Raw genomic sequence first — 24049 nt, 5'->3', positions numbered from 1 at the left:
TACTAGGTATGCTGGCACTTAGTGCCTCACTAAACTCGACCCTGATATTACTTATGATCATTTTATCTGCGCCGTGTCGAACCGAAACCTGTGCTTTCGTATCTGGACGAGTTTGAACTGGAGCTCGAGCCAGAGCCGAATGAGGAGGGCTGTGACCCAGAAGGCCCAGCACCCCATCCCCGTGTGGGATACCTCTCTTCCCGCCGGTTGTTTCGATTTCCCGCCATATAGCCAGCGGCTGCTCCCCCAGCAAGGCCGCTCCAAAATCCAGGTCTCCATCCTTGCTGAGTCTCATCAGGTTTTGTGCCTGGATAAGGTGGTGGCGGATCGTTCCCTGGACCCCAGCCTGGACCCCAACCGCCGCCGCCGCCGCCGCCGCCGCCGCCGCCTCCTCCTCCTCCTCCGCCATAACCTCTTCCTCCTGGACGTCTCTGTTCTGGGTTGGTCCCATTACGCCATGCTGAAAAGATGATCAATCCGAGGACCGCGAAGAAGATGACTGCGAATGCCCAGGCGCCTAGATCTGTTCCTCCTTCGCCGTCACTGAACCAGCGGCCATTTGGATTAGCCACGTCCGGGTACCGCTGTTCGCCCTTGTCGGTGAGTATCAGCCTGTACTCGACGCCACAGCTTCCCTTCAATACATAAGGATCATCAGAAGAAGCGTAGCCCTCGCAGATGACATCAGTGCTGCCTAGCTTGAACTCCTCGGGTAGGGAAGCGCTGCAGCTCCATTCGATGTCTTCGGTGCCGTATGAGGAGCCCTGGTTGGTGCAGCGCATGACGTCGATCTGGAAGAGGTCGCAGACGGCCTTTGAGGAAATGCATTTGAGTTGGGGCACGGGGGCGACGCGGCGGGAGGCGGTTTTTGCGCCATTGCCGCGGAGGGTGAGGGTGCGGACTTCGGAGAGGAGAATTGCGTTCTTGGGGCGGGCGGCGAGGGAGAGGAGGGGGAGTGTGAGTGTGAGGAGGAGAGTTTCGAGAAGCATGTTTGATGGAGATTTGTTTGGTGATGTTGGGCTTTGATGTAGGTGAGATTGGTGGATGTATATCAGAAGCTGGATCTCAGGCCTTCATGGGGCCATGACGCAATGCGTGTGTAGCTGCGATGAAGCTGTCGTGCGATAATGGTCAGAGAAAAGAAGTGAGTCGATGGCAGAAGATTAATCACACACTTTTGTGGTTGAATCTTTGCATGAGAGAGGGCTCACGCTATGAAAGAGGACACATGTCCTGATGCTTGTGAGTGGTTCGCAAAGTGGTGGCGAAGGTGCCTAGAGTCTCTTAGTGAAAGAAATGAATGAATTGGGTAGTGAGCTGGAAGGTGCTGTGCCGCTGCCTCTGATTGGCGGCCTGACCGAGTTGGTGCTGCTGCCTTGGGTGTTGGTTCGGTGAGCTAAACAATGCAAAGGCTACCCTGTAACAAGTGACTTGGCATTTATTTTATTTTTCCCAATATACAAGGATTTGACAGGTGTTTGGCAGTTGCTTATAGATTGGGTGGTGAATATAGAATATGTATGTCTCTTTACAATATTGGTGGAAGAGATCTTGTGGGGCTAATGGGAGTTTGAGATTTACAAAGTGTAGTCATAATAGGAGCTCAAGTTGTATATTGAAGCTGCCGAAAATAGCCTACTTGGTATGTGATAATTAAACGACTTAATTAGCACGATACTTTAGTGCAAATATTACTATCCTCTGTGTATTAAAAAATGTTGGGACATCCAATAAGCCACCCTTTTGCTTGTAGGTGAAGCAAGGGAATGAGTGGTTTTGAATAGGCAGCATTATCAACCAAGAAATCTAGGAAAAACGGATGTACGTCTTCATAAGCAGCCCGGCCATCCTGCCCAACCTCATCCGGGCTGATTTTCACCACAAAAACATCTCCAAAATAACGGTGGGGGATGAGAGGATCGTTATTCTCTTCAATCCAAAGAGGGACGAATTTGTTGATTGGCAGATCGTCGACTGCAAAAGAGTAGAAGACGTAATAGGTCCCCAGACAGTAATGATAACCATCATGCTGCGGTACAAAGAAGCGCTGTTGGGGAAGAAGATGTCGTTGCCGGAGATGAAGCAACTGCTCGCGACTAAGGCATTGTGGCGCACGAAGCAGGCTCTTGAGGTCATCCGTTTGCTGGCGATGCTGCGAGAGCGGGACACGACCATCTTTCTGTAGGTCAAATCTATGGATGTCACGTAATCTCCATGCTTCTTTCGAATTCCAATAGGAGCGCAGGTCGGGAACGTGGAGGAGGAAGCTGTCCGTAGCTGAGGAGTCACTTGTTGTGGTAAGCGAGAGGAGGTGGGCGGGAGTGCCGTCGGCTGGGATCCTGACACCAACAAAGGTAACGGGTGGATAATTTTGTATTACTGGCTCTTCTTCTTTCCAGCCTAAGTAGGACCATATTGAAGCGAACATGGTGGAAGATGGCCTAAGATGGGTATGAAGATGGTAATGATGGGATAAGATTCACTCTGTTGTAGCCTGAACTCGGTTGGGCAATATATCACCAAGTTGAGCCGGGAGGCCTACAAGCAGCTCGCCGCCATCTTTGCGTGGTATTTACCTAGGCTCATCTGTACCTGATAGTTCCCTTTCTCTTTCATCCAATCTCAATCTTAGACAGCTATTTGCTGTATAATTAAAGCATCGCATCTTGCTGTCTAAGTAGGGATTGTAGATGACTGAGACAGACCAAGACTGTACATAGGTACGTACATGTAGTTGACATCAACAGCCAGTGCGTGACGCACGGTACGGCCGTAATAGCAAGGGATGCTTGAGTCAGCCGCGGGAGATATTAGTCGTAGTATTACGCGCTAAGGCAAGCTTAATTCAGATCTGCCAAGGGAGAGAAGCCGGATGCCGGCCAGAAGAAACAGCAGTAAAAAGTGCAGAAAATGAGCTGATTCTGAGAAGATGGTTGAAAAGAGGAAAAGGAACTCAGAAACAAAGATGGAGAACGTCACATCTACAATACACATGATCCTTTTACCATGGGCGTCCTTTGTCGTGGTCTGAGTCTGGCAACCCCGGCAGCAAAAGCGCGCCAAGGCAACGGCTATCACTTGTCTGACTGTCCTTGTTTCTCAAAGAGGCAATACGTGGCGCTCCTTACGAAAGATTCATCTGCATCAGTAGCTGTGGGCTCATGCATGAAGAAAAAAATATGAAGGGTAACATGGCGTGGTTAGCTTCTGAAAAATATCCAAAGTGGGAAAGCAAACATAAAGCAAAAGAGCGGGAAAAGCACCAGTGAGCCGTGCCCACGTCGCATGTCTCGGTCACCCGAGATGGAAGAGGCAAGGAGGAGCAAAATTGGAAGTACAACAAGACAAACGGGCCAGAGTTCCTGCCAGTCATTAGCTTGAGCGGCAATCAACGGGGCTGGCTCCATGGCGATCTTGATCTGTAATTGCAGACAGGCACAAAGGCTGATGATGAAATACGGGATGCAGAGTATGGGGAAACAATATTGTATGAACTGGCGGCCTTGACGTGGTCTTATGAGATTGACCAGTGCTTAGTCTCAACTACTATTCCGCATGTCTCAAAGCCGGGCAACCTTGTGAGTGGCAGTTGAGCCCAAAGCGGATTCAAGAGCTCTCAGTGTCTCAGACAAATGGCCGCCAAGTCGGAGGTAGGTAGCTTTGCGTACGGAGTACAAGAACTTCTATTGCGCCCAAAGGTGCACCAACGTACAACCTTCTGATTCTTTCGGTGGCGAAACTGCCACGTAGTGAGAAATAGTATCTTATTGCTATCATTATTTTCATAGAATCACATAAGTAATAGGCAACAAATATAATGGAGGTGTGGCATCGTACCGGCAACCTCGAAGTCGAGCACAGTGCGCATTTGTTAGGCTGGCGGGATGGAGGGCGGCACACTGCATGGGCTGTGCAAGTGTGTATGACTGGAATTCTACCATTCCTTTATCCCTGTCGAGAGAATCCCAGGTCTCGAGTTCCCGCCAAACAAAGCAATGTAGCACCGCAACAGGGCAACAAGGCAGCTCGGTCCATGGCGCGTCTCTTGAGGCCATCTGTCTCTGTTAAGGAGCTACTTCAAATGTGAAGTACTGGTACGCGTGCTCTCTCGAGGAGGCTTGTGTCTGTGCGGCGGCTCTTCCTCCCGACAGGCATTTCTTACAGCAGTACTGGAGATATTACTGTGCTACCTGCCCGTACTTTCCCTCCAATGGAGGATCTCGAGGCTACAGGTATACTTGTAGCTTGCACACGGAGGGCTAGGCCGTCTACAGCTCGTCTCTTGCTGGTTCTCTCCCCTTACATCCTACATTGCCATTCTGTTTTCTGCATACCCTGATCGTCGTTGGCTTGCCCGCGTCGCGCTACGGATAGATTTGGTTCGAGAGACATGCCATTTACGAAGCAATTGACCGTCAACGATATCGACTAGACGACTGACTGCTGAATCGAAACGGCGGTTCTCGCCTTCTGGCGACCTCACCTTCATCAGCCATCATGGCTGCTGAAATACCTGAGAAGCTGGCCGAGGGAGCGACCTCGGAGCCCTCCACGGGCTCTGGCGATGCCAACATTGTCAATCATTCAGTGGTCATAGAAGACATTTCGCCAAAGGCTGATTCCACTGATACTAACAAGGTAGAGTCAGAGGAAACAGGCGACCGTGGACCACTGGAGCCTAAGAAACCAGATCTTATAAAGGCAGATGACGATAAAGCAAGAGAAGAGGATCCAGCAACGGAAGAGTCCGAGAAGCTAGGTGTTGGAAGGTCGGATTTTGAGAAGTCAGACCTTGTAAAGGCCGATTCCGAGAAAGAAGAAATTGCGAAATCAAATTCCGACAAGCCACATATCGAAGAAATAGACCACAGTTCATCAGATCCAGAGAAAGCCGCCATGGTGAAGGCAGATCTTGAAAAATCGGATCCTAAGAAAGAAGAACTTGAGAAAGCGGACCCTGAGAAGCCAGACCCAGAAGCCAACGCGGAACTCGACGCCGACTCAAACGGAAAGAAGAAAAACAAGGCCAAAACGGAAAAAAAGCAAAAGCCTTCCAAGGAACCTGAAGTCAAAGAAGACCCCGAAGAACCTTTTCGACACCTGCCCGACAATGAAGCTGAAATTCTCAAGAGGCAAGCCCTGACGCCCGATTTGAAACATGGAGTTGCTGCCCTCTACCGATATACTACTGGCCTTGACATCTTCATCATGATCATTGCGTCTGTCTGCTCCATTGCCAACGGCGCCGCTCTACCCCTCATGACTCTGCTATTTGGTGGCCTCCAAAAGACTTTTTCCGAGTTCACAGTAGGCCAGATCGACAAAGGAGAACTCAGTTCTCAGCTTGCTAAATATGTACTCTACTTTGTGTATCTCGCCATCGGCCAATTTGTCGTCACTTACATCGCAACGGTAGGGTTCATCTACGTGGGCGAGAACATTTCCACTAGAATCCGAGAGCATTATCTTGAAAGCTGTCTGCGTCAAAACATTGGTTTCTTCGACAAAATTGGCACTGGAGAAATTGTGACTCGTATCACTTCCGACACTAACACTATACAAGATGGAATTTCTGAAAAGGTGTCAATTACGATAGGAGCTATTTCGACTTTTGTAACCGCCTTTGTTATTGCCTTTGCCAACTACTGGAAACTCACGTTGATCCTTGCGAGCGTCATCATCGCCATTCTCCTCAATGGAGCCCTGTTCTCTAGCTACATGCTTAAGAACGGCACACAGTCCATCGTATCGTCTGCCCTTGGTGGTGGTCTAGCAGATGAAGTCCTCAGCTCCGTGAGGACTGCAGTCGCTTTTGGGGCTCAAGACCGATTGTCTAACCAGTATAATGAACATCTGAAGAAGGCCGAGTATTTTGGCTTCAGGCTCAAATCCGCCGTTGGAGTCATGCTGGGCGGTATCATGTTCCTGCTTTACATGAGTTATGCTCTGGCTTTCTGGCAAGGCAGTGCTTTTGTTCTACGTGGCGAGCTCTCTCTCAATCAAGCTCTGATTGTCATGATGACTGTCATAATGGGTGCTTTCAACATGACTAGCATCGCACCCAACTTCCAAGCTTTCATCTCTGCTGTTAGCGCTGCATCCAAAATTTTCGATACGATTGACCGTGTTTCACCGATTAACTCAGCAAGTGAAGAGGGTGAGACTATTGACCAGGTTGAGGGTAATATCCGACTAGAGAATGTCAAACACATATACCCATCACGTCCTGGCGCTATTGTAATGGAGGATGTCACCCTTGATATCCCTGCGGGAAAGACGACTGCCTTGGTTGGAGCGTCTGGATCCGGCAAGAGCACAATCGTCGGCCTTATCGAGCGATTCTACAATCCCGTGGGAGGCACATTGTATCTTGATGGACACGACATCTCCAAGCTGAATCTTCGTTGGCTTCGTCGCCAGATTTCATTGGTTAGCCAGGAGCCCACGCTGTTCGGAACGTCGATTTTCGAGAATATTCGTTACGGCCTGGTTGGGACTGAATTTGAAAAGGAAAGCGAGGAGAAGCAGCGTGAGATGGTCATTGCTGCTGCGAAGAAGTCTAATGCTCATGATTTCGTCTCTGCTCTCTCGGAGGGCTATGAAACTAATGTTGGCGACCGAGGCTTCCTTCTCTCGGGTGGACAGAAGCAACGTATTGCTATTGCGCGCGCCATCGTTAGCGACCCAAAAAGTCCGTTCCAAAACCAACTCGAACCAACTCGTTTCTTTATACCGTCATAATATGGGAAGTAATTGCTAACATGGCTCTCTCTACGTGTAGTTCTCCTTCTTGATGAGGCAACATCAGCCTTGGATACGAAATCTGAGGGCATCGTGCAGGCTGCGCTGGAGGCTGCTTCGGCTGGTCGAACTACAATCATCATTGCTCATAGGCTCTCAACTATCAAGGACGCCCATAACATTGTTGTCATGTCTCAAGGCCGGATTATAGAGCAGGGCACCCACGACGAGCTGGTAGAGAAAGGGGCCGCTTACCACAAGTTGGTATCTGCTCAGAATATTACCGCGGCCCAAGGCCTCACCAGCGAAGAGCAGGAACTTATCGATGACCACCAGGAGGCGCTGATCAAGAGGCAATCAAAGATCGAAGACAGTGAAATATTTAGTGCCGAGGGTGGCAGTGAGAATAACCTTGCGCGGTCGCCAACGCAAAAGTCTGCCTCAAGTATTGCGCTGCGAGCTCGAATTGTAGATAAAGAGGCCAAGTATAGTATCTGGTCTCTGATTGCGTTCATTGCCAAGTTCAACCGCAATGAATGGAAGCGCATGTCGGCGGGTCTCTTCTTTTCTATTCTCTGCGGCGGCGCCAGTCCCATCTCTGCTGGTAAGTATTAGCTCTCCTTCTCCATGACGATACATGACTAGTTCTGGGTGCCTGCTAAACATTTTAATGAAATATGATAGTGTTCTTTTCCAAAGAGATTGTCACTTTGACAAATGCTCTTCTCCCGAATGCCAATATTGATCAGATTCGACATGATGCATACTTCTGGGCCGTCATGTTCATCGTACTGGCTGTTGGCATACTCATCAGCTACTCTGGCCAAGGGATTGCATTTGCGTCATGCTCTGAGCATCTTATCCATCGCATTAGGGACCAATCTTTTAGGACGTTTCTTCGGCAGGACATCTCTTTCTTTGATAGAAAGGAGAACTCGGCAGGTATCTTGACGGCATTCTTATCAACTGAAGCCAACAATATTGGAGGTCTTAGTGGTTCCGCTTTGGGAACAATCTTGTTGACGCTTTCTACTCTTTTCTCCTCGATGATTATGGGGTTGGCTCTTGGATGGAAGCTAGCACTTGTCTGTACGGCAACCATACCAGTCTTGTTGGCTTGTGGCTTCTTCCGTTTTTACTTGCTGCTTCGGTTCCAGAGCAGGGCAAAGGATGCATACGCGGCGTCTGCCGCATATGCCTCCGAAGCTATCTCGTCCATTCGCACCGTTGCGTCACTTACTCGCGAGCAAGATATTATACACATGTATCGTGAGGACATTGCGGCTCAAAGACGCAAAGGTTTGAAGTCGGTGCTATCATCAAGCGCCCTCTATGGAGCCGCTCAAGGTGCATCGTTTCTCTGCTTTGGCCTTGGATTCTGGTATGGCGGTACTTTGCTCGCCACCAGAGAGTACGACTTATTCACCTTCTTCGTCTGCTTCATGGGCATCATCTACAGCGCGCAGGCGGCAGGAAGTATCTTTTCGCTTGCGCCTGATATGGGCAAAGCTCATGCCTCAGCCCTGGCGTTGAAGAAGCTCTTTGAACGGACACCAAAAATTGATGCCTGGTCAAAGGACGGCCAGCGCATAGCAGAGGGCGATATCCAAGGCACAGTGGAGTTCCGTGATGTGCACTTCCGTTATCCGACCCGGCCAGATCAACCTGTCCTCCGAGGCCTTAACCTGACGATTAAGCCTGGCCAGTACGTCGCCTTGGTTGGCGCTTCTGGATGTGGCAAGAGCACGACTATTTCACTGCTAGAGCGATTCTACGATCCCTTATCTGGTGGCGTCTTTGTTGATGGCCAGGACATTGGCACCCTGAATGTTAGCAACTATCGATCGTTTGTTTCACTTGTGAGCCAAGAGCCGGCACTCTATTCGGGAACGATCAAAGAAAACGTTCTTCTTGGCACGCCTGAGGAGGATATCTCAGAGGAGCGGCTGGAACACGTCTGCCGTGAGGCTAACATCTATGACTTCATCATTTCACTTTCTGATGGGTTCAACACGTTTGTTGGCAGCAAGGGTGGCTTACTCTCTGGTGGCCAGAAGCAACGTATTGCTATCGCCCGGGCCTTGATTCGCAACCCTAAGATCCTGCTCCTGGATGAAGCCACGTCTGCCCTTGACTCTGAATCTGAATTTGTTGTCCAAGAGGCTCTTGATAAGGCTGCTGCTGGACGCACCACGATTGCGGTTGCGCATCGTCTGAGCACGATTCAGAAAGCAGACGTTATTTACGTGATTGACCAAGGCCGTGTTGCTGAGTCTGGAACCCATCAGGAACTGATGAGGAAGAACGGTCACTACGCTGAACTGGTCAATCTGCAAAGCTTGGCAACGAGTTCGTAAGCGGCAGTATTCCAACGAATGGTCTCTATCACGAATCTAGAAGTCTGGCGCAGAGTAGACTGGGTACTAACATCTATTAGCATTTACTTTGTGTTAGCGAGGCATTGGATGGGGCTACTTCTGGACATATATACAAAAAAAGAACGACATAATCATTTTTTTCTCTTTTGGATTGAACCTCTCTTCAAGGCCCTGGAGGAGGAATGGGGGCACATTCTTTTTTAACTAGACTTTTGTATGGTATTTTTTCCAATTTGTGTATTGAAACACGCCACTCCTACCGTTTACGTTCTTTTCTGAATCACCTTCTTTTTATGTCGAATCCTGCTTGTTCAATCGATGCTGGGAGTAGATGGCTCAATGTGTCAGGTTCGATTGCATGGCGGTGGCGCTGTAGTCGTAAAATACGGTAATCCTCAAGTATTGACGCCAACGTCGCAGTGCGTGATATCATGGCCTGCTAACCACATGCAGCTGAATACGGAGCACCAAGCTAACGCGTCTTATTCCGGTGCCGACGGTGAAGATTGCGCGCGCCGGCCGATATGGAGCGTGCAGCTAGCTAGACAGTTGCGTCGCACCAGAATCTATTTTACTCAGACACTTACGGCAACACGGGTATCTATATTGGAACTACATTTCAGGTGACGGTAGTTGTCTAATGGGGGAAGCTAATGCCGTGTTACCGGCAGGACAGGCTGAAACCAGGTTGTCTGTTTTTTTTTACCTGTATGATTAGGTTATTGCCGAGAATCCGGAGCATTACGAATGCTTTTTTATTTTGCTCCGGATTTTATTGTTTGGCGAGCGAGACAGGGGGTTACTGATGGGGGGTTTATTGGAGGGTGATGAACCCTGGGGGCTGTGCGTGTTCCGGATCTTGGTTGATGTTGATCGTAGCTGTTCTGAGATTGATGTGAATCAACGGTTGTGAGATAAATTGGTGGTATGGTAAGAACACCTGTGTGTATTATACGAGCATCCCTACTGATTATCATGAATACCATGCAAAGTATGTATTGTAATCTAAGTGGGGGGAAAAGAAGAGGCACGGCCATAAAGGGATGAAGAGGTGAGACTTGCGGGAACCAATTGGTGGCGTTTTGTTTTGGTGGGTGTTGTCTCTCTGTTTAGTACGAAGCTATTGTTCTTTTGTTCTGGACCCTTATTAAGCCACGTTGTAGCACAAACACACCGAAACAGGTAAAGAGAGGAGGAGAGACAAAATTGGATGGATGTTGCTGACCTCAGACGGTGGGTGGTGTGATTAGCAGCAGGTTTGTTACATAGCTTAGGGAATCAGTTCCAGGTTTTAAAATTGACAGACCTGGGGGGAGTTGTTGGTCTTTGGATTCTGGTGCCTTGGCAGGGGAGCCGCGTGTACGTTTTGTGCTGCGTTACGAGTACAAGAGCGAGAAAGCCGTTGCTGTGTTGGGCACATTGTCATACAATCTGAAGTTAGCATTATTTAATGGCGGAGATTTTGGAGCGCGAAATGGGCCGGGGAGTCGGTGTTTGATGGATAGGTACCGGTGGTAATTCGTGGCCATGCAGTATCATTGTTACCTGTCGTATCTCACTTGCGTTCTGGACTGGACGGTATGGATCTTTCACTACCAGTCTAGGGACGGTGCTGCAGCGCTTGCACCGCAATTGGTTGCTTCCAGCCTTCCTCCGGTCTACGAAAAGAGAGGAGAGAGAAATCTCTGCGAGGCAATATAACGAATCAAACCAAATCAAACCAAACCTGTTCGTGATCCCATCAGCGTCACCAAAAACGGTGGGTTGAGGCTTAGCGGGAGACTCGGCCGGTTTGTCGCTAGCTAGCCGGTGGCACGGCAAAAGGCCAAGCTTTCTGCATTGGCGCTATTGATTTGCAGAGTGACCTGATTCTAGAGCTTCCAGGGGGAGCCGCCGGTTTTTAGTGCTACCCTACCTCGCCTTACACGTGCCACCTGAAAGAATTGGAAGTCTGCAGTGCTACAGAAGTATATCGAGAGGTTTGAATGATGACGGACAAAGATGCAACAGGTATCTCGGTGTGTCGTTGAATTGTGTAGATGAGTAAATCTATTAATTACTGAACTTGAATAGCCTCATTATTGCATGAATAAACATTCGTATACGCAATACAACTCGGAACCTCTTGCATCAGCAAATACCAGTCATCCAATAGCACCGCCATGTGGCTTGCAGCCGGCTCGCTACGCTGTGGGATGCAATTAAACTCACCTGGCGCTATCAACGGCATCGCTCTCCCACTAGGCCAGGGGAGGCTTCTTCGCCTAGCAATGGTGCGCCTCTTTAGCTCTCCCGTTGGCCATTGTCCTCGTGGCTGCTGAGAGAAAATTAAGAAAAAAAAAATTGCAACCTAAAAAAAGAAGAACAGAGAAAGAAGAAAGAATTTCAACAAAGGCGGCCATTCGATTGTTCCAATCACGGGGCTCTGCACGCATCAACACCTCCAAATTGCACATCCCGATGTAGACTAAAGACTTCAGCTGCTTCGCCAATGGCACGTCCCCGGCAGGCCAAGGCTCGTGCGGCCTTTTTCCTTTCAAGTTTCCAAGTATTTTCCGCGTGCTTGCCTCTGTGCTTCTTGCCAATCGCAGCTGCATACCTTCCCCGTCTTTTGTCACAATGCCCGTGCCCACAGCCACTAGCTGCATGGGGCTTGTACCGATTCGTCCTGCGCACACCGTCAATGGCGGGGCTCCTGCTTGAACAAGAGCGCCAAACGCACCACCAACTCGCGCTTGCCTCGCAGCTGGGGCCTCTGCAGCAGTCCCGCGTCCCTTCCCTATCTGCCACTCTGCTCCATGCTCCATGCTAGGCACTTGCGACCAAGGTTTAGTACTTCTGCTCCGGGCCTTTTCTTTGCACATCTTTGCTCTTTTCATCCTTCGTTTGACCTTCCCTGTATCAACTTCAACTCCTTCCCTACCTTACTAGTAGTAATCTTGCCTTGGCCTCTCTTTGCCTACCACGGTAGGTGCTCTGGTGTCACTCGCCGTGCCGACAATCGCTTTGGAAAGCGTCTTTTTACCTGCTCCCCCTCTCTCGTTGTTTTCTCTCCCCGAGATTACATTCCCCGGCTCTTACATCGCGAGACGGATTAGACGGGGGGTGGTGGAGGGATCAAAGAGATCAGAACACTCCTCGGCGGGAGAGGACGCTGTTCGTTCAGGGGAACAAAGAGAAAGCAAACTAGGAGCTTCGCTACAGCCATTGAGAGGGAAGATTTGGGTATCGTCGTCGCCTTCAACCGCCTCTCCAGGACCGAGTTGCCTGTGACCATCTACCACGAAAACGACCTCGATCATACGCGCCTTTGTTCTAAGCCGAGTCATGCTCCTGATATCTCGATAAGCACTACAGTGTCCCGGGCATCCGTCACGAAATTTTAGCCACGCCTCGACTACAACCTACTTGCAACGCCAGCTTCACCGATTATCCAGGGCATTGCGATCTAAGACGACGAAAAGTGCTATTATTGCTTCGGAAGCTGTTACTAGAGCCACTTATCAAGACTATCACCATGCTCAGCCCACCAATGGCTGTCTTTACGGGGCGATCCAAGGCCAAGATGCCCAGACTGCGATTGTACCAGATGCGCTTCGCACTTTTCCTTGTCGTATGTCTTGCGACGACATTCGTATCTGCTGCCTCCGTACCACACCGCGCTTCGACCCGCGTTCCCACGTTATCAATCGATCTTAGCCAGCCTCCATCACCACCTTCCTCGGAGGAAATGATTAATGGATTCTCTAGCGGTGTTGGCGAGCACGAGCAGCTTCTCCACGAGGCAAATGACGATGTCACGACTCCTGAGAAAGGCGAGAAGAGACGAAGGAGTGCACATGCTCCAGCTTCCACTACTACGGCGTTGTCGAAGCCAACCAGCAGTTCGTCATCATCATCGTCATCGTCAGCCTTGCCTGTGCCATTCGACAATACGCCGGCCTCCGCCTTCCAGAGCTCGGGCTCAACCGACTCCTGTTCCAACTTCATATCCGGTCTTCTCGCAAATCCTACGTTTAAGAGCTGCTATCCGCTCTCTATGATGCTGCAGGTGAGTTCAGTATATTCTATTCCGGCTCCAATGTGGGATGTAGAATATAGATGTCACTTAGTCATGGTTCAATTTGCTAACGCGGAGATGTTAGACGTCAACAGGTCTCTTTCAAGCCGAAAAGTCGCTTCTCAGCATTGTCCGAGTGCTCGATGCAACCTGCCGAGCTGACTCGGTTTCTTGTGCTACCTTTCTCGATCAAGCCGCGACGAATCTCACCATGAGCAGCAATTGCAAGACCGAGATTGCGCAGAATCAGACTTTAGTCCTGCAAGCATACCACGGGCTGTTGGCCTACAAAACGGTGTATGCAGCAACTTGTCTCCAGGATCCGACTGAGAGCCAGTATTGCTTTGCCAACGCAGTCACCAACCTCAACACGCCCTCGGACGCTTACCTTTACTTTTTACCATACGGCTTGGCACTACCTGGCAGCTCAAACCCCTCTTGCAGCTGGTGCACTCAGCAAACAATGGACATTTATTTTTCTGCGTCTGCAGACCGCAGCCAAGCCATTGCCGGCGTCTACGTGGACGCAGCCCGCCAAGTAAACACTTTGTGCGGCCCAAATTATGTCAATGGCACTCTTCCGCCAGCCTCATCGGAAGCTCTCGCTCTACGACCTGCCATTTATACCATTACATTGGCCATCCTATGCACCGCGTTTGCCACTCTCGTCTCGATTTCATAGATGGCTTCTCACCATGCTCTGGGATGATATAAAATCTCATCAAACCCGACCCTATTGCCGCCATCATCCTTATTATATCAAACCTACCGCTTGGAATCGACTTATTCCACTTTAAACTTAATGTTTTCAACGATCTATATACCTACGACGAACAACGCCTAATTTTTTTATACATACAAACGATCTTGTCATCTCTATCGCTCCCAACTACTTTACCGTAATTACAAATAAAATGCACCACACTATGGCGTTTTATTTCCCTCTCCTTTACAATGCATTTTTTTCTGGGACGTGAGACATTACATATTTTTCTGGTTCTTTCAAAGATTACTTATTTTGCATATGTGCATATACCTACCATTATATACACACTTCTAGGAGGAATACTGGCATTTCTGGGAATATCAATGCCCCGTTTATGGGCGGATGAGGAGGGCTTAAGGGCACCGGCTGGTGGAATATCCTGGAAATTGGGCCCAAAGGAAGATGGGTTGGCGGAATTCTTGTCATATAATAGCGAGCTTCTGTAAATTTTATATATAAATGAGCCAAAATGGACATATAGGTCTCTTTGCGATGCCATGACACGCAGCTGTAATATCGCCTTCCCAAGTAGATCATGGATAGCAAACTATTCTTCATAACGAAAGAGAACATAATGAAAAGAACTTGGTATCGAGAAAGCCAAGAACAATTTCGTCATTCTTATTATCAAATACAGCAGACAAACCTCATGTTGTTGGCAGATATATCATGTACTCGTATAGGAGGTTATCCCAACAACAGCTCCCCCCTGTCTGTATATTCCAACTCTAGCCTCGCGTTCGCTCTTGGCCCGCCAGCGGAAAAAAAGCTGCCCAACGCCGCCAGCAGCAAGCAATCTAACCAGGCCAACTCCTATTTTCTATTTCCGGGAACTCCATCAGCCAACCAGCCATGCGTCACCCGTCAAACAGTCAACAGTTTTCAGCAGCGAAGCCGGTTGCGCCCTCTCCAGGCATACTGTCCATTGCCAAACAAGGCACGCTATTCCAGAGTATCAATGCCAAATTCAAAAGGTTAATGCCCAAAATGAGCAAATGGCTGGCCAAGAACTTGATCTGTCGGCCATGCCGCCGCACCGTTACGTCAGGGCGGGTAGCACGACACCCTCATCCATTGACAACCGTCTTGACAACCAGCCGCACCAGCCGCACCAATTTCGCCCTCGGCTAATATACTTTTTGGTCCAACGGAGCAATCGAGTTGACAGGTCATCATCTGGCGTGTACAACTGGCACAAAGTAAAGGCTATAACCGCTAACATGCAAGGAAAACTAGCCGGCCAGGCCTGGTCAAGTGAAGGCGCCTCGTACGTTGCTGTGAGATAATAGTCTGGCACCCAGAGATGATTAAGACCCGATGAGCATAAACATGAGTCTAATACATGACAGCCAGCTCCCTCCTGGCCACGTTTGAATGTGGGCTTCAGGGCGGGGGACCCATGAACAGGCGAGTAGTTCCAATGCGGGTTGCGGCATCTCTCATGGGCCATGATTGGTGCTTTCGTTCCACTGTACATCTCATTTTGGTACTCGTATGCAAAATTGCCCGCTGGTGAGTCTTTTTTTAGTGAGTCAATATGGGGGTGTCAAATGAGAGGATATAACAACACAATTCGGAACCATGTTGTAATACCCTCATGCAGTTGAACAGAGACTCCAGCAGTGCAATGATGCAGGTCAGACTTGAGACTCGTGACAATTCTCGGTGAGAAATGGCTGGTCGAATTAGCTCCTCATCGTGCCACGTACTCCATGTACAGTAAAAAAGGCTGGCACTTTGGATCCAAAGACGGTAAGGATAGAAGAACAACAACAACTTGCGGGCGCCGTAAGCGTCTCTTCTACACACCCTGAATCAATTAGTACTGTCTTAAACCAAGCCGTCATCTTCGCATCCTAGCCTGACTTCTTAAGACCTGTGAACTTCCAGGCCACGTTTAGTACCTTGACATCATCACCGAACATTTCGCTGCTAAGAGGTGACGGGGGCGCCACTGGCGATCACAAGGGGGAGCGCAAAGACCCTTGACTTGGGCTTCAAGCATTCTGAGACAGAACTACCTGATAGCAGTTACTGTTGCAAGTACTCCGTAACCCAGGTCATATCAACACACCGAAGAAGGGAGAAGGAGAACAAGGGCTGTCAATATAGTATCGAGATAGTCTGCCAAGGACTTGATGCTAAACTTAGAAGGATAAGCTACCACACTGTCCATCGATGGAATCACTAGGCGCCAGACAAATCCTGCATAGACAGAAAGAACTGACAGCTATGCTTTGGCAAGTCTACATGATCTTTTGCGTCATGCCAAACCGGCAGTGCCGCCGTAAGATCAATGCTGAGCTTCAGCTGGTCCACTTGGACTGTCAACAGGCTGATGAGCTAAAGGGTGTGAAGGGGGTAATATGGTGTTATCATTATCACACAGAGGCACGTGTGTGTGTGTGAGTGTGCGTGCGTGCGTGTGAGTGCATTCGTCCATGGATGAGACATGGATGAGACAGGGAGACACCGGGAAAATTTTCACGGAATGCACGAAGAAGAGACAGAGAAGAGACAGCAGCACGCCCGTGTGGCTCACATCTCGGAGGAGGGTGTGAGACCTGATAGCATTTTCTTCATACCCGTCCTGATTCGAGGTCAACGGTTCGAGTTGAAGGGGTTGACTGTCGTGGCAAGCTTCTCCGCTTAAGAAAACTCCACATCAAGGCAATCCCTGGCTCATAGCCTAAGGGCCTTGTCCTCGCCGGGGAAGACGGAAGGCGGGAAGCGGAAGGCGGGAGGATGCAACGAAGTCTTTCGGAACGAAGCTACCCAGCAAATCTCGGATGGCCAGGGGAGGCCGTATTGTGCGCCGTCGTACGTTCCCATTTGCAGGTCGAATCCGAATGGAGCACTACTGCATACTTGTACAGAGTGCATGTGTGAGAATGACGGGGATGACGAGCCAACCTGGATAAGCAAATCCACGGGCCCGGTTCTTGGCAACTAGAGTAAAAACCGCGAACGCTAATGAGAGAAAGTCGGAGAGGATGCCAGTGCTGCCATGAAGCTACTCCGTACTACCACTACTAGCAGTAGTACTCGTATTAGTAGCTTCGACCATTCCGACCAACGGCATGGGGTGCTGTCTCTGGCAAAGCCAAGATGTCCAAGACAAGTTCCGGCCCAGCCTTGCAGGTCGGACCATTGTAGGAGAGTGTCTTGCTTGGCTAGGTGGGAGGGATAAGGCAGCAGCCCGAAGGAAAAGGCGCCCTCGCTTGGCCCATCTAGTTGCACTTGTACTGTACTCGTATGTACGGAGTACCATGGATGGTCCATACCCGTGGTAGAGCGTGGTAAGGTGACTGCTCACCTGCACAGGGACGTTGGTCTGAAGCCGCTTGACTTGACAAATCGCTTTGGCTTCACTTGCACTGGTACTCGTACTGGTACGAGCACTTCACCCGCAGCGAGACAGACAGACAGACAGACGAGCGTCCAGGGGGGTGCGGCTGACAAGCGAGAACAGGAGTCATGTTGGGATTGCATCGCGCGTGTGCCTGTATCGTGGCATGGCCAGCAGCACCCGCGGGAGCTAGTCCAGTAGCTAGCTTTGCAGTGGGCCAGAACAGAACATGACGGGATATGAAGCGTTTACCTGGCGTTACGGAGCAAATTGGCCATTCCCAAAGAGCCTGGCGTTGTGATGCCGTCTGGACACGGGAAAGCATCGATCCAAGTGGTTCTCTCACGAACCCTCCGACTGGATGCTTCGTATTGAAGCTGGTTCCTGAGGCAGAGGCGTTAGATAAGCAGGATGGGCCTAGGAAGGTCGAGGTAGGCACCTCCGGCACGACCCCGCCTTACCTTATTCTGTCTGCCCTTTCCCTTGGTCAAATCAGATGGCGGTGAGCAAACGGAGGTTGGTCCGATGGCGAGACGCAAGTGCCGGTGGCGGGCAATCTGGCTGAAAGGTACCCAGTACTACCTGGTGGGTACACTGCGGGCACTAGGCGGGTTCCTTCCCCCTCCAAGCAAGCAGACGGACGGTCTATCAATCGGCGATGATGGCATTGATTGATTTACCTGTGGTACTAGGTAGGTTGGAGATTGATAATTGAGGTACCGCTAGAACTGTGCTGAGTCCTAGGGTGCTAAGAATCTGTATGAAAGTGTCTCTTCCACAGCTTATATCTAGCAGTTTCGTACAGACAGGTAGGTGCATGTGCTGTGTTCCTCGCAACTGCCCTGTACCGTAACGATGCCCAAGTGCTGGATATTGGCCGCGGCACGGAACCTGCCAGCTCTACGGAGTACAGTACGGACGATATCCGGTATACCCTGCCGTTGGTGTGTAGGATCCCAGGATCAATACCATGCATCGCATGGATCGCGTATTGACTTAGTACTCGTACAAGAGCACTACCCAAGGGACACCGTCGCCAAGTATTCCGTACTAATTGAACTTAGGAGGATGCTCAGGAGCACTCCAAATACATGTACGAGTACTGCAATTACACAAAGTCTGCTAGCGGCACCAGGACCCTTTTCTCCCTGACCTACTAGGGACCTAGGATTAGTTGCCATGTTCTGGGTTAGCAGGCTCAGGTACGGCACGGTAGGAGCAGCGTTAGCCCAAATTGGATCTCGCCCTTTCCCTCTGCACAGCTGAGGGCATTCATCGATGGACACAGGTAGGAGGAGCAGTTGCTCACGATTGTGTGCATGTGCAGTTAAGTATCTTTTTTCCCCTCGGAAGGTACATTTAGTATTTTAGAGGTACCTGGCGGCAGCAGCATTGCCGCTGGGGAAGTGTGACTGGGTTGGCCCAGCACTGCAGGTGACGGATGATCCTCGAGAGCCCGAAGGGGGGAAAAAGGAACAAAAAAGAAAAAGCAAAAAACAAAGCAAAGAAAACGCCAACTGTTGCAAGGATCTTCCTCCAGAACCTCGAGGATTCGCCCAGCCCCCCTCGCTTTTGCTTCCTCAACAAGTGACTTGCACCACGGCGAATTACCATGTGCGTGCGTCAACAAAAAATCCCCGTCGTGATGCTGATATGCGAGTGGTGTAAGAATAGCCAGAAGCGCCTTGGGCATGCTAACGCATCGCGGATGCTACTCTGGAGCAACTCTCATACTGTACCCTTACAGGCACTGCCGTGGATCGCCTCTGGCCAGGGTCGCAGTACCGCTACTCGTACATGTGCTTGAACGGAGAGCGAACCCTCTCGGCGGCCGTCGTCTATGCCCTCGTTTCGCCGATCATACGGGCCGGCTGACCAGCTTCAATACTCCGTACTTGAGCTTGCTCCCAAGCTGGGCTGGCAAGGCAGCACAGACCACTCAGGCTGGAGGAGCACCAGCCAAAGGTTGTCACGCTCTATCACACTTTGGTGGTCCAACCACAGAGTTCGGGATTCACATTCAAACCTTGGCCCCGAAAAAAGGGTAAAGAGTACAGAGTAGTGCTCCAGCCATGCCGCCCGCCCCATGACTCGAAAGTCCTACAATTGCAGTACTCGTACTCACTCACTCACACACTCACTCACACTTACGGCTGTACCAGGGCGCAAGTTGGCAAGGCAAGGTAGGGCGCGGCGCAACTCGCACGCCTCCGCCCCAGCTCGACCTCTTGCTAGGCCCGACGGACTAGATCTCGATGGATCGAGGCCCATCATTCCGTGCTGCTGGTTGGCAGCAGCCACGTCGACTCATGTCCCAGAGCCCAAGCACGGATATAACTCTCCTGCTCGGCACCAAGCGGTGCAGCGGCACGCGCCCTGCCGATGCCAATTTCCAGACGACTCAGAGCAACTTTTCTTCATCTTCTAGGTGCATGAGGCGGGCGAGCTGATCTGATCTGATCCTACAACGGTGCAGATGGATAGCCACCTACATCAGGGCAATTGCTAATATCCCGGTCGCCCTTGCGATGGCCCTGTCCGTTAGGTAATATCAGGCGACCCTTTGTGATCAAAGCCACCAACAGCCATCCTTGCTTCGCGCCATGAGCTGCGACCTGGAGGTGCCAATGTCGGTCCAGCGTTGCAGCCATGGCTGGGCTGGGCTGGAATATGGGCAGGCCGCAGTTGCTACCCCGTTCCTGATGCCACCAGACGTCTTCAAAAGCAGAAACCTTTGCGGCGGCCACCGACTACCCGGTGCCACTTCTCCATTGCCTGACAGCACCACTTGGGTCTGGTATGGTCGTGCCCATACTTGGTCCGTCCCGCACACGACGACATCAGAGCTCGCCTACTAGCGGAATGAATGCGCAAGACCGTACTGTAAGCCGCAGCGGCCCCAGCGATTCGGATTCATCCACCGCCACATCAACCATGCTGTGACATGGGGCATGTCTCCGCCCTGTAGGAAATAAGATCTGTCAGTTGTAACTTGCGCGCACCCCTGGCCAGCGCCAATTGACAACCCCCCGGCTGGGCCGCTCGCGCAGTGGTCTCATTATTGTTTCTGCGGCGTGCCTGTGGAGTGCTCATGCGTTGGTTCCCTACAGCACTGGTGCTACCTCGAGCATGTATTACGGGTAGCGCAAGCAAAGAGGGATCAAGTGTCTCCTACGTGTATACCCGCCCATGAATACATGATTGAGTACCCGATACAAGGCATTGGCAAAAGCCTTCCGAGTGCGGACACTGGCTATCGCACTTCTCATCTCCCAGCCTGACCCTCCTTGGCTTTTCTAGCATTTTGCCTACTACCTCTACCTCTACTACCTCTACTCTACTACCTCTACTCTACTACGACTCATCCTGCCCGCCGTGGCTCTCGGCACGCCAACGCTTTCACTCGCGTTCCCGTGTCTCTTCTACCGCTCCTCCCCCACCCCGTCCTATTCTTGGTTTGCCTCTGTTCTTCCTTTGGACAAATAACCAGCCAAGCCAGCGAATCTGCATTGCCGAGCAACTAAGCTGCCGTCTCGCGTCACACCCACCCTCTTTTTGCACTTTCAATCATCAAGCCTGGGGCTTGCTTGCTCTCCTACTTCGTACTTCCTTTGGTACTAACACCACCAGGCTGAGCAGATGATTAGCCATTATCTGTTCTCAGCGTCCACATGCTTGCTTTGCCTCGACGGCCTTAGATGCGACCCTGCTTAGTATACATAACCATTTACCCATAGGTCTCTGCCTAGCCAGTTGCTCCATACGACCGGCAGCCGCTTTTCTTCTATTCGCCGGGGTGGTGTGTCCTGTGTCTCAGAAGGGACGGCAGGCGCATCGAAAGCTTGCATCGTAAGTATGCACATGTGTATTTCTCCCTCTACCGCCCCCCTACTTGAGCTTCTGCTCCGGCCTCTCTCGAGCGGGTGATTTGACTGAGCGGTGCTCGTCTACCGCCCATCGCGCCGTGCAACCTCAAGGCTGTGTCCAAGTTGCTCCAGACGACCTACGAGTACAAGTAAGCAATCCAATACCGAATTGCACTTGTCCCGGTTCCCGAATCTGCAGTAGCTTCTGTATACACACACTCCTCTTTGCCGCCCCGCATCAGCGCACACATCATCTCCTCCACCCACGCCAGCAAAGATCTTGGTTGCAGGCATGCAGCTTCCAGTTCCCTCTACCTGGTTCAAGAACTCCTCCCGATTGAGCCCTGGAATGGGGGTCTAGGAGATCTCTGACCAAGACGGCATTGGCTCGTTTGCGCGTCTCGCTCCAGAGCAAGGGTGCGCCGCCTGGCCTTAATATACCTACTACCAAGACTACCATCTTTAGCTGCCGACATTGCACTACTACCTACTCGTATTTGCCTGAACCCGTCTACCCCCATTGCACCCTTTCTTCCCTCCCGTGTGCTTGTCCTAGGGCAAAACTGATTATGTCTTCGGCTCCAGGGCGCGGCCAAGACGACCTGTCAAGGCATCACAACTCATCTCCAGCACCTCCTGGCTTCGCATTCGAGATGGACCCAAGGAACTCTACGAGACTAGAACATATGCCTCGTACACCAGACAACGTCGCCATGGATCGCTATTCTGCCAACCCCGCCATGGGAATGCAGCGATTGCCACCTCCGCAAGGTCTACTCGCCGGAGCGCCCAGCGGACCAGACACTTTCCGGCCATCCCCTCAGGATCCTCATTCATATTTTCACTCTCAGCCTTATCCTCACAACAGCGCCGGCCCTGCAATCTCGTCACCTCTAATGTCTCCCTCACACATGCCATTTGCCGGCGCCATCCCTCCTCAGCCCTATCCTGCCCGCCATATGACCGGGCAAGGCCAACCACCTCAGATATATCCACCTGGGAGGCCGGATAACACTATTGATACGCGATTGCCACAGTTTCCCCCGAGCATGAACCACATGAACCGCCAAACGCCACCACCACGACCATACCAACACCCCGAGGCCGGCGGCCCACCGCTTTATGTTGCGAGACACGAGCAGGATACTCCCATGGCAGAGTCGCCGTATGAGCCAGAGATGGCAAGGCCTGCAGGTCGATTGCCATCTCACGCTTCAGAGATTTCAGTGCCCCCAGCGGCTCGAGTTCCAAATCTACTGGGTGCTAATAGGGCTCAATTCTTGAGCGACATCAGCTTCGAGCTCAAGATGCGCCAACAGCCAAACGCGGCACGAGCTTGTGGGTTTGGCGATAGAGATCGAAGAGTCATTGATCCGCCTCCGATTGTGGAGCTCGTGGTTAGAAACCCGAATTTCACGCAGGAGGAAATCAGAGTCTACCTGAGGTACGAGAGCTATGTCATGAGCTGTGCCATATTCGACGAATCAGGGGAGCGGGATTCTTCCTACATGCCAGAAGAGTATCAGCATCAACGACGTCTGATGGGCTCTCTGGTCTCAACGCCATTCGTGGGACAGGACGAGAACGGGCAGGAGGGCTGCTTCTTTTGCTTCTCCGATCTTTCATGTCGCACTCCAGGCTCGTTTCGATTAAAATTTACGTTAATGATGATAGACCCAAGCCGGGCCGGGGCTGTTAAGCACTTTCCCATTCTAGCGGAGATCAAGAGCGAGCCCTTCAAGGTTTACAGCGCCAAAGAATTTCCTGGCATGGTGGCCAGCAGCAGTCTAGCCAAGCGTCTGAAAGAGCAGGGATGTATAATTTCAATCAAGAAGGGAAACGACAGAGGACGAGGCTCTAGAATAAACGACGATGGCTCCGACAACGATGACGATGACGATGGAGATGCATCGCAAGGCCCAAGGAGAAGACGGCCGACGCGAAACTAAATCAGACTCGAACACATGTGTACACAACAGAGGACCAAGGGAACACCGGCATAGAAATTCATATGAGCATCAGAAATGCACTCATTACGTATCGCCAAGGAAAGACGGTGGGGAGAAAAGAATAAAAAGGGAGGTAGGCCACCCCGGCAAGCATTGGATGATTGGGCAAATGGTCATGTTCTTTATTAGCTTGGTGTTTGGCTTTGACCACGGCGCTGTTTTTGGCTGCCAGTTGGAGTTTTTCTGGCTCGCAATGGCTGCGGCCACTGGCACAGCACATTACATGTAGTTTTGGGAACAGAGGGGTTCAGCAGGAGGCCAGGATAATGCCTCTCGGGACGTCCCCCAGCGATGTTGATAGACACCATTCCATTATAATTCTGTTGAGGATACATATTTCCGTTCAAAACATTTTTTGATTCTTCTCCCCGACCCCGCCCTGCATCATGCGGCTGTTCTGCAGCAGCTAATGGGAGTTATTACCCAGGTACTGACTACGAGGCGTACAGTACGAGTAGCCAGCCAGCCATACAGAGCATCACGGAGTCTGCTCCGGGGTGTACACCTCATCGGATAAGCACAGGGACAGGCAGCCGTCTCAGCTGCATGGGTTGCGCCAATGGCAACAGAGGCTCGATGAGGGGGCAGAGGGCGTCTTCTGATTGCAAGACGGCGATTGCCAGCGACCCTTGCTCCCGTTGCGAAGATCAGACAAGAGGTACTCGTACTTTGTGCTAACTTGCATGTGTACTCCGTACTAACAAGGAGGATTAGTATAGACTGGCCTCCCTGCACGAAGTGGGAAGCAATGCATAAAAAAAAAGCTACATGCACCCTGCACACTCGGCGCGGCAGCTCTGGACGTGCTTTTACAGATTCTGTACAGACAGAAAATCTGCAAGTCCCTCATTCCGTGTAATATGCGCTGCAAGATACTGCC

At 51.0% G+C, this 24049-nt stretch overlaps 5 protein-coding genes across 5 annotated transcripts; 3 read left to right on the top strand and 2 right to left on the bottom strand.

The window, feature by feature from the left end:
• Positions 1 to 62: 62 nt before the first annotated feature.
• Positions 63 to 989, bottom strand: T069G_07211 (SOCE-associated regulatory factor of calcium homoeostasis domain-containing protein; the record flags this gene model as incomplete). Its single annotated transcript, XM_056174421.1, has 2 exons — positions 63 to 102; positions 157 to 989. The coding sequence occupies 2 exons, from the start codon at positions 987 to 989 to the stop codon at positions 63 to 65; spliced, it is 873 nt and encodes a 290-aa protein (XP_056028000.1).
• Positions 990 to 1708: 719 nt separating this feature from the next.
• Positions 1709 to 2428, bottom strand: T069G_07210 (uncharacterized protein; the record flags this gene model as incomplete). Its single annotated transcript, XM_056174420.1, has 1 exon — positions 1709 to 2428. One exon carries the CDS (start codon positions 2426 to 2428, stop codon positions 1709 to 1711), a length of 720 nt encoding a protein of 239 aa, XP_056027999.1.
• Positions 2429 to 4497: 2069 nt separating this feature from the next.
• On the top strand, positions 4498 to 9098 carry T069G_07209 (ABC transporter transmembrane region domain-containing protein; the record flags this gene model as incomplete). Its single annotated transcript, XM_056174419.1, has 4 exons — positions 4498 to 6691; positions 6782 to 7141; positions 7214 to 7345; positions 7426 to 9098. The coding sequence occupies 4 exons, from the start codon at positions 4498 to 4500 to the stop codon at positions 9096 to 9098; spliced, it is 4359 nt and encodes a 1452-aa protein (XP_056027998.1).
• A 3538-nt stretch (positions 9099 to 12636) lies between these two features.
• Positions 12637 to 13861, top strand: T069G_07208 (uncharacterized protein; the record flags this gene model as incomplete). The annotated part of the gene is made up of 2 exons (XM_056174418.1): positions 12637 to 13170; positions 13265 to 13861. The coding sequence occupies 2 exons, from the start codon at positions 12637 to 12639 to the stop codon at positions 13859 to 13861; spliced, it is 1131 nt and encodes a 376-aa protein (XP_056027997.1).
• An 8012-nt stretch (positions 13862 to 21873) lies between these two features.
• Positions 21874 to 23109, top strand: T069G_07207 (velvet factor domain-containing protein; the record flags this gene model as incomplete). The annotated part of the gene is made up of 1 exon (XM_056174417.1): positions 21874 to 23109. One exon carries the CDS (start codon positions 21874 to 21876, stop codon positions 23107 to 23109), a length of 1236 nt encoding a protein of 411 aa, XP_056027996.1.
• Positions 23110 to 24049: the final 940 nt, after the last annotated feature.

The sequence above is a fragment of the Trichoderma breve genome, chromosome 4 (assembly GCF_028502605.1).
Source record: "Trichoderma breve strain T069 chromosome 4, whole genome shotgun sequence".
In the NCBI taxonomy this organism is placed as follows: Eukaryota; Fungi; Ascomycota; class Sordariomycetes; order Hypocreales; family Hypocreaceae; genus Trichoderma; species Trichoderma breve.
This window is presented reverse-complemented; position numbering and strand designations above follow the sequence as displayed.